Source organism: Elephantulus edwardii, unplaced genomic scaffold (assembly GCF_000299155.1).
Source record: "Elephantulus edwardii isolate Elephantulus edwardi_28Jun2011 unplaced genomic scaffold, EleEdw1.0 scaffold00075, whole genome shotgun sequence".
NCBI classification, from domain to species: Eukaryota; Metazoa; Chordata; class Mammalia; order Macroscelidea; family Macroscelididae; genus Elephantulus; species Elephantulus edwardii.
In genome coordinates this window covers 9,579,414-9,586,739 of record NW_006399825.1, presented here as the reverse complement: position 1 = coordinate 9,586,739, position 7,326 = coordinate 9,579,414, and the positions used below count along the sequence as shown (strand labels likewise).

The window sequence follows — 7,326 nt, the reverse complement described above, 5'->3', positions numbered from 1 at the left end:
CATCCAGGATTCATCCAGTTTCAACAATGGTGAAGGGGAGATAGGTCATTGAGAATGAAGTCTTCCTGAACCTTTCATGTATTCTGAATGCTTGAGGGTTAACCAGTGTCACCAACCAGAACCTGAAAGGTGATGAGTTTGTTCAACTCAAGAAGAGTACAGACTCTCTGTGGGACATCCAGAAAGACATCAAAGACCTGTGACATTTCCGTCTTAAGCTGTGGAAGTTTAAAAACTAAGTGATTAATATGAGCCTTTAGCAATCATCCATGTACGTGGACCACAGTTTGCTTTTCTCTTCCTAAATATGCAAATTTGGGCCCACAAGCTTAAAGCTCATGGTGGGCTTAATGTTTGTAATATGAGCCCTTAGAAAAATGAAATTAATATCATAGTGGGAGGGGGAGGAGAAAAGATCCACTCAAACCTAGTCAGTAAAAAAGTTCTCATTTAAATAGAAAATATCCACATTTAAATAGAAAATAAACCATATACACAAAATTCTACAGTATACTCAGATTATATGGGTATTAGTAAAGTTATGTAAAAGCAGTGTTGCTTCTCTTACCCAATAAGCTGCCAGGGCCACTGTTATTATCAGGCTATAGAAGCTCAGGACTCCAAGAACCACCACCAGTACCCAGAAGGGCTGAGAGGACTCGGGAATTGGGGGCTGTGGACAAAAATGTTTCTCTGAAAAAGAGAAAAGAGTGAGTTAAATGGCACAGGAATGGCAGTTGAATACATTTTCTTCTGAACATCATAAAAGAATGTGAGAGGTGGAAAAAAAGAATATGAGCAAAATATGAAATATCACTGTCTTAGAGAATGTAGATTTGCATTTTTATGTTTAATCTGGTTTTATTAAATCTGATTTTACATATGTAACTTCCAGTGTGTCTTAATGCAAATCATCTCAACAAGAAATCAGTTCATCTAGACCCTAAGCTATTTATATCCAGATTTATCATTGACAGAAATTAAACAAAACACAAGTTTTTAGGTCTTAAGAAAATCATCTGTCTAATATATCAATCAGAATACCTAACTGGTAATCAAAAGGTAAGGTTTTGAGGGTGCTCTGGTGGCCTAGTGGCAAGAAGCTTTACTGCAATCCCAGAGGTATGCAGTTCAAATCCACCAGATGCTCTGCTGGAGAAGGAGGTGCAATCTCCTCCTGTACCTGTCAGATCCAATTTGACGGTACACGCACAAAATAATAAAAAAAAAAATCTAAAAAAAAAGGTAAGGTTTTAATTACAATTCCAACCTAATAGACCATAAAGTTATGTCAGTGGGAATCAGAAATGTGATGCTGGAGTCTACAGAGCTCAGTTTAAGAGCCACAGCAAATTATAATGGAAAAGAACACCCAACATCAGTGTGCCCAATGATGTTCCATCCTGGCTTCACCTGGATTACTTGAGGATGTTTGTAAGCAGGCTATTGCCCAGTACTCAGATTAATTACAGAGAGATCTCTAGCAAGGGAGTCTGGGCTTTGGTGTCCTTTGAAACATAGCTTGATTTATAACATTGAAAATTATTAAGATAAAGGGCCGTTGATGTTCCTCCCAGTTCTAACACTCTTGAATAGAATGCTGTCATCTGAATTCTTGAATTTAATGCTACCATCTAAAAAGTAACTTAATTTTGAAAGTATTGTTAATAGAACAGAAAGTCTGTGAATCTGACTTGGACCCTTCTTACGTAAAAGAAGAATCCCTGGTGGTGTAGTGCTTTACATATTGTGCCACTAGCTGAAAGGCCGGTCATTTAAATCCACTCGTTGCTCCTTGGAAGAAAGTTGGGCAGCCTCCCCTCATAAATATTCACAGCTTCAGAAACCTAATGGAGGATCATTATGAGTTGAGATCAAATTGGTAGCAGTGGTTTCATGCAAAAAATGGACAAAAATAACAGAAATGAAATGTATTCTAAAAATAGTAGTCACCTGTGCACACAGGTAGCTCTGAAGGCATAGTCCATAGAGAGCCCTGCTGCTAATCTGTGTGCAGCTAATCAACTGTGCCTTTCTGGAGGTTCGAATCCACCAAGATGAGCAATCACCTCCAGTGTGATGTACAGCTGGGAAAACCCAGGGGAGGGTCAGCTATGAGTTGGTTCCTACTTGACAGCAATGAGTGAGTAATGTCCCCTCTGTCTTGAAAAACTATAGAAGTGATAGACAAAAATAAGGGACAAATTACATAGGAAAAAATGTATCAGTCTTAATATCTATTGCTTGCATGGCCTTTTCAAACCCTTTATGTTGATCTAACTATAATATTCTGCCCAGACACTAGAGATATTAAAAGTCTGAATGGGACTGAATAAGCAAAATATTTATAATGCGTAGTTATCTCTACTCTACATAGGGTTTTCAACAACAACAGTTATCTCTATTTTTTTTGGAAGTTACTTTGCTATATTATGTCAGTGGTCTCTTCCTCATTTAAATTCTATTTTTCATCAGAAAAAAATGACATAAAAGGAATATTTTTAGGAATTATGTCAGTACTAATAAACATAAAACTGATTACAAGTCTTATTTAGCATTCTACAAAAGAAAAAAACTGTAGTGCATGCATGAAGCATGTAAACAAAAAAAATCTATGACATCTCTCAATTTTGTTTGTTCCTAGTAATAAATTTATTTTCTTTGAGTTTGAAGGTCTAATGATTTTCCTTCCTAACGTTTATAAAGAATACAATCTCAACTGAAAATCTCAGTAGATTTATGTCCTCTGTTTCTCCAAAAGGCTTACCTTTTGGTGTAGTGTCTATAAAGAGTTATGCTGCTAATAGCCCAAAGGCCAGGTCTCTCTGGCTATTCAAATTGACCAGAAGGATGGGCAATATTCTCCCATATGGCTTAACACCGTTAGAAACACATGGGAAGGTGAACTATGAGTCGATTCCAACTGGACAGCAGTTGAACTCTCAAACACTGCTTAATAGTATTTGAGTTTTAGGCCACAGAAAAGGTGGGGTTACTCAAGATCAGTTAGTTAACAGCAAATTTCATGTCCCTTAGTCTCTGGTCCAGCAGTCCCTGGACTAATTTTGGAAAAGAGGAGAATACTTTTGTAGAGGAAGATTATGAAACACAAAGAAACTAAGAGCCCAAGTCTATGAATTAGAATGGAACCTGTCCTTCCTGAATATTGATCCATTCAACCCAGCTGCTCCTTGTTGGCACCTGAGTGAGAGGTTTACATTAATGTCATGTAATTTCCTTGGAATTTTCAGAGTAATTCAGGTGACTTTGCTGTCAATTGTTGTCCAGATCACACCTGAGAGTTTACGCAAATAGAAAGGCCACTCTGTGATTATCAGTTGACCTCAGGAGAGGTAGACTAATTCAATCATGCGCATGTCACAGGGCCCTGAGAAATGTTCTGGGCACAGTAGCTTTATGAGTCTCCTAGTTGGTGAAAGATGCTGATCAGTTTAAGACAAGAGTGGGTCCCTTTTCGGGATATTTGTACATTGAGAATCCTCCCTGCCCTTATTCATACATCTCTTTATTTATGTCCATCTTTTTATAATAAAACTGTAATCTTAAGTATAAGTGATTTTGTGAGTTCTGAGTCATACTATCAAATATTCAACCCAAGGAAATAGTAAAAGTCAGCAGATCAGAAGCAAGGGGTGCCCTGGAAAGCCCTGAATCTATGGCTGGCATCCTCAAGGGAACGCTGGTGGCCTGGTGATAAGAAGCTGAATTACAATTACAAAGGGACACAGTTTGAATCCACCAGCAGCTCCATGAGGGAAGAATGCGCAATCTCTTCTGATTTACTGCCTCTAAAAACTTGCTTTAGGGTCAGCTATGAGTCAGTTCCGACTCAACAAGGCACAACAACAACAATCCTAAAAGTGTAGAAGGAAAACTCTGAATTTGTAGACTGCAAGTCAGAAGTAAGATAAGTGCACAGGACTCACACTTGTGCATGCTGTCTGAAGTCTTGGGCTGAGATGGCAGTCTGGAAGACTATGCCCTTTAATTTAGGTCTGACCCAGCTCTGAGTGGCTAGGGTAGTAGGAAGAAGGGCTGCATGTGCAACTGATAACAGAAAGAGAGTGTAACAGAATTGATCACATATTCATTTGCATTGATGAATTGATATTTGGTGACAGAGAAGTGGGAGGTAGCATTTGTTTGATTTTCTACAGTGGCTGAGCTTACACTTGAATGACAGTTTTCAACTCTTTTTCCCCTCATTATCTGCTCAATGGAGAATAATTCTATGAACAATCTAGTCCTATAGACTGTGACTTTATCCTCTATCCTCTCACTAAATATCAGTAAACAAAGAAAAAACATTCAAAATACAGCCTCTAAAGTAAAAAAAAAAATCCCTCAAACTATTGTTCAACTTTATTAACATCACCTAATCTGGGGCTTATTTAATTCTTTCCCTGATCATGACCTAGTTTTCAAGACTGCAAGAGAAAATTGTTTCTTTAGGTTGGTACATTTTTTTTTTTTAGGTTGGTACATTTTTAGAGCTACATGTTACCTTTCACGTGGATAATGGTTCCATTGTTGTTCTCATTACGTATATAAGGAGGAGGGTACATGACTTCAATTTTGCAGAAGTAAATATCTGTGTGATTAGCAGACAAATTCCAGAGGCGGAACGTCACTGTTTCATTGTCCATGGTCCCATCACAGTTCAATCCTTTGAGTTTTGAAAGAAATTGATACTCATGGGAAAAATTCCCGTTCACAGTACATACTTCCTCATTACTGTTAACTCCCTTATAAAGGGTGGCTTGGAACTCCTTTGAAAAGAGGTTGTTAGTATAGTTGCAGCTAAGATTCACGACACGGTTCTCCACTATGAGCTTGGGCTCCTGCTTCACAATAATCTTGTTTTCTGGAGGGAAAAAGAATTTTCTTAGAACAAGGGTATAAGAATCATTTTCCTTTTTCTGAAAACAAGAAATATTAATTAACAAACTCTGCAGAACTCTAACAAGGTCTCTTGGCAGACAAAGATACAAGAGTTCTTTGGAAAATAATTATACCTACAGTTCAATTATATCGGTTTAAAGGCTAGGAGGTGCATTGTACATTGACTTACCTAAGATGTGGTCTTTTCAATTGCTCCCTATGCATCTAAAATCTGGACAATGAATAAGGTTGACAGAAGAAGAACTGATGCCTTTGAACTGTGATGTTGGAAAAGAGTACTGAATAGCCTATAGACTGCCAAAAGCACAAACCAATCTGACTTGAAGTACAATCAACAGGCTCCTTTGAAGCTTGAATGGTAAAACGGAAACTTCATCTCACATACTTTTATCATGTTGTCAGTAGGGACAAGTCCAAAAAGAGAGAGAGAGAGAGAGATGGACAAAGGAAGAAATAAAATTAATATGAATATGCCAGACAAAGTGAAGGAGCAGAGTGAGAGAGGAAGATATTCACTAAATTGGGTTGATATAATGACTGTAATAACAGACTAGAGCTTATCCTGGATCATGAGGATGGTGCAGGATAAGAGAAGGTTCAGATCTGTTGTTTATAGGTTGTTATGAGTCATGGCAGACTTGAGGGCAGTTAACAACAAGAGGGAGTTCTGTGGCTCAGTGGTAAGGAGTTGCACTGTCAACACAAAGGAATGGGCTCTGAATCTATCCATTTCTCTTTAAAAGAAAAATGTACAATCTCTCTTCATGTGGTTTACTGCCTCTGAAAACTTGCTAATCAGCAATGAGTAAGTTCTGACTTGATGGCATATAACAACAACAAGAGTTTAAGAGTTTAAATATTATACTATTTATCTTTCCTTTGGAACAAAATAATGGATCATGTCTTCACTTGGAAGATAGAATATAACCAACACTCTTAACACCAGAAGTAAGGAAATCAAAAGGCGAATAGCATTGGGGAAACCTGCCATCAGACCTCTCCAGAGTGCTGAAAAAGCAATGATGTCAGTCTAGAGACTAAGGTGTGCCTAATGCAGGCCATGATCTTTGCAATTTCTTGCTATGCATCAGAGAGCTGGACAACGACTAAGGATGACAGAAGAAAAATTGATGCCTTTGAATTGTGATGCTGGAGAAGAGTCTTACATATATCATGGACTGCCAAGAAAACAAATATTTGATGTCTTGGAGAGGTGAAACCAAGTTTCTCCTTGAAGTCTAGGATTTTGAAGCTCCGTCTCACATAGTTTGGGCAAGTGGCCAGGAGGGACCAGTTCCTGGAGAAAGACATCATGCTTGGAAGGGTGGAGGAACTGTGCAGGAGAGAAAAACTCCAGATGAGATGGATTGATACAGTAACTGGGGCAATGGGGGTTGGTGTGTAGGAATTAGTGAAACTGGCTCAGGATAGGGCAGGGTTCAGAGTTGCTGTACATAGGGTCACTATGGGTCACAGGTAATTTGATGGCACATAACAACAACAACAATTGGCATTAATTACTACCATTTGCACCTTGAAACTTTTAATCTATTCAGATTCCTAAAAATATTAATCCTGCATTGGGTTGATTTCTTGAGTAGAATATTTGGAAATAGCTTTGAATACGTGACATAACTAGGCAACTATAACAGTTTTTAAGTCGTGATACGGGTTTTTGTGAAAGAATTAAAGTGTTCTGAAATATTTTGACTCTTTTTGTTGGCTATTCCATGAACAGGGTAAAGAGGGAAATGAAAAGGTAGCCCAAAGACTTTGTCAGAGAACAGCCTCCTTAAGAAACTAATAATATTTGTCCTTCTACTTTTATGTTATCCCAGCAAAAGACCAAAGAATCTCAAGGCAATTTAGTTCAGTTTCTTCCCTTTAAAGTCAAAGAACCAGAAACCAAATTATAAACTCCCTTAGAAAAAAAGAATATATCCATCTTGTTTACTCTTGGGACACATTGCATGGCATTTAAAAATCTATTCAAATGTATTTGTGTGTTTAATGAGTGACTGTATGAGACCTAGAGATATTGGATGACTTGTCTAAAAGGCATTGAACAAATGGTAAGCAAAACCAGGACTGAAATTCAAGTCCACCACCAGCACCTGAGAAATACCTTGAGATTCAAATTTCAATGAAAACAAAAATTTTTTGGCTATTATTTTGGGATATGCTAATAATTATCTGTGTACTTAACATTTTAAAAGAAAAGGTGGTTATTTGGAGCAAATAATTCCATACATCTACACTGTGACGTCAAGAAAGTAAGAATCCCTTCAATGTAGTTTATGATTCAGCAATAATATGTATTCAGTTATATAGAGATTTGAATTCAAGAACATGGATGTTTTGGTTTTGTCTTAGAAAGAAAGAGCATCATGTTATTGTTGTCGT

The 7,326-nt window shown here is 37.6% G+C and overlaps 1 protein-coding gene across 1 annotated transcript in view; it reads right to left on the bottom strand.

Moving 5' to 3' along the window:
- CD28 (CD28 molecule) overlaps positions 1–7,326 on the bottom strand; it is a 51,056-nt gene that overhangs the window by 11,380 nt on the left and 32,350 nt on the right. The window contains exons 4-5 of the mRNA XM_006889153.1: positions 4,526–4,885; positions 569–693 (exon numbers count right to left, since the gene is read on the bottom strand). Of these exons, the coding sequence (XP_006889215.1) occupies positions 569–693; positions 4,526–4,885 (485 nt within the window). The remainder of the gene's footprint in view (positions 1–568; positions 694–4,525; positions 4,886–7,326) is intronic.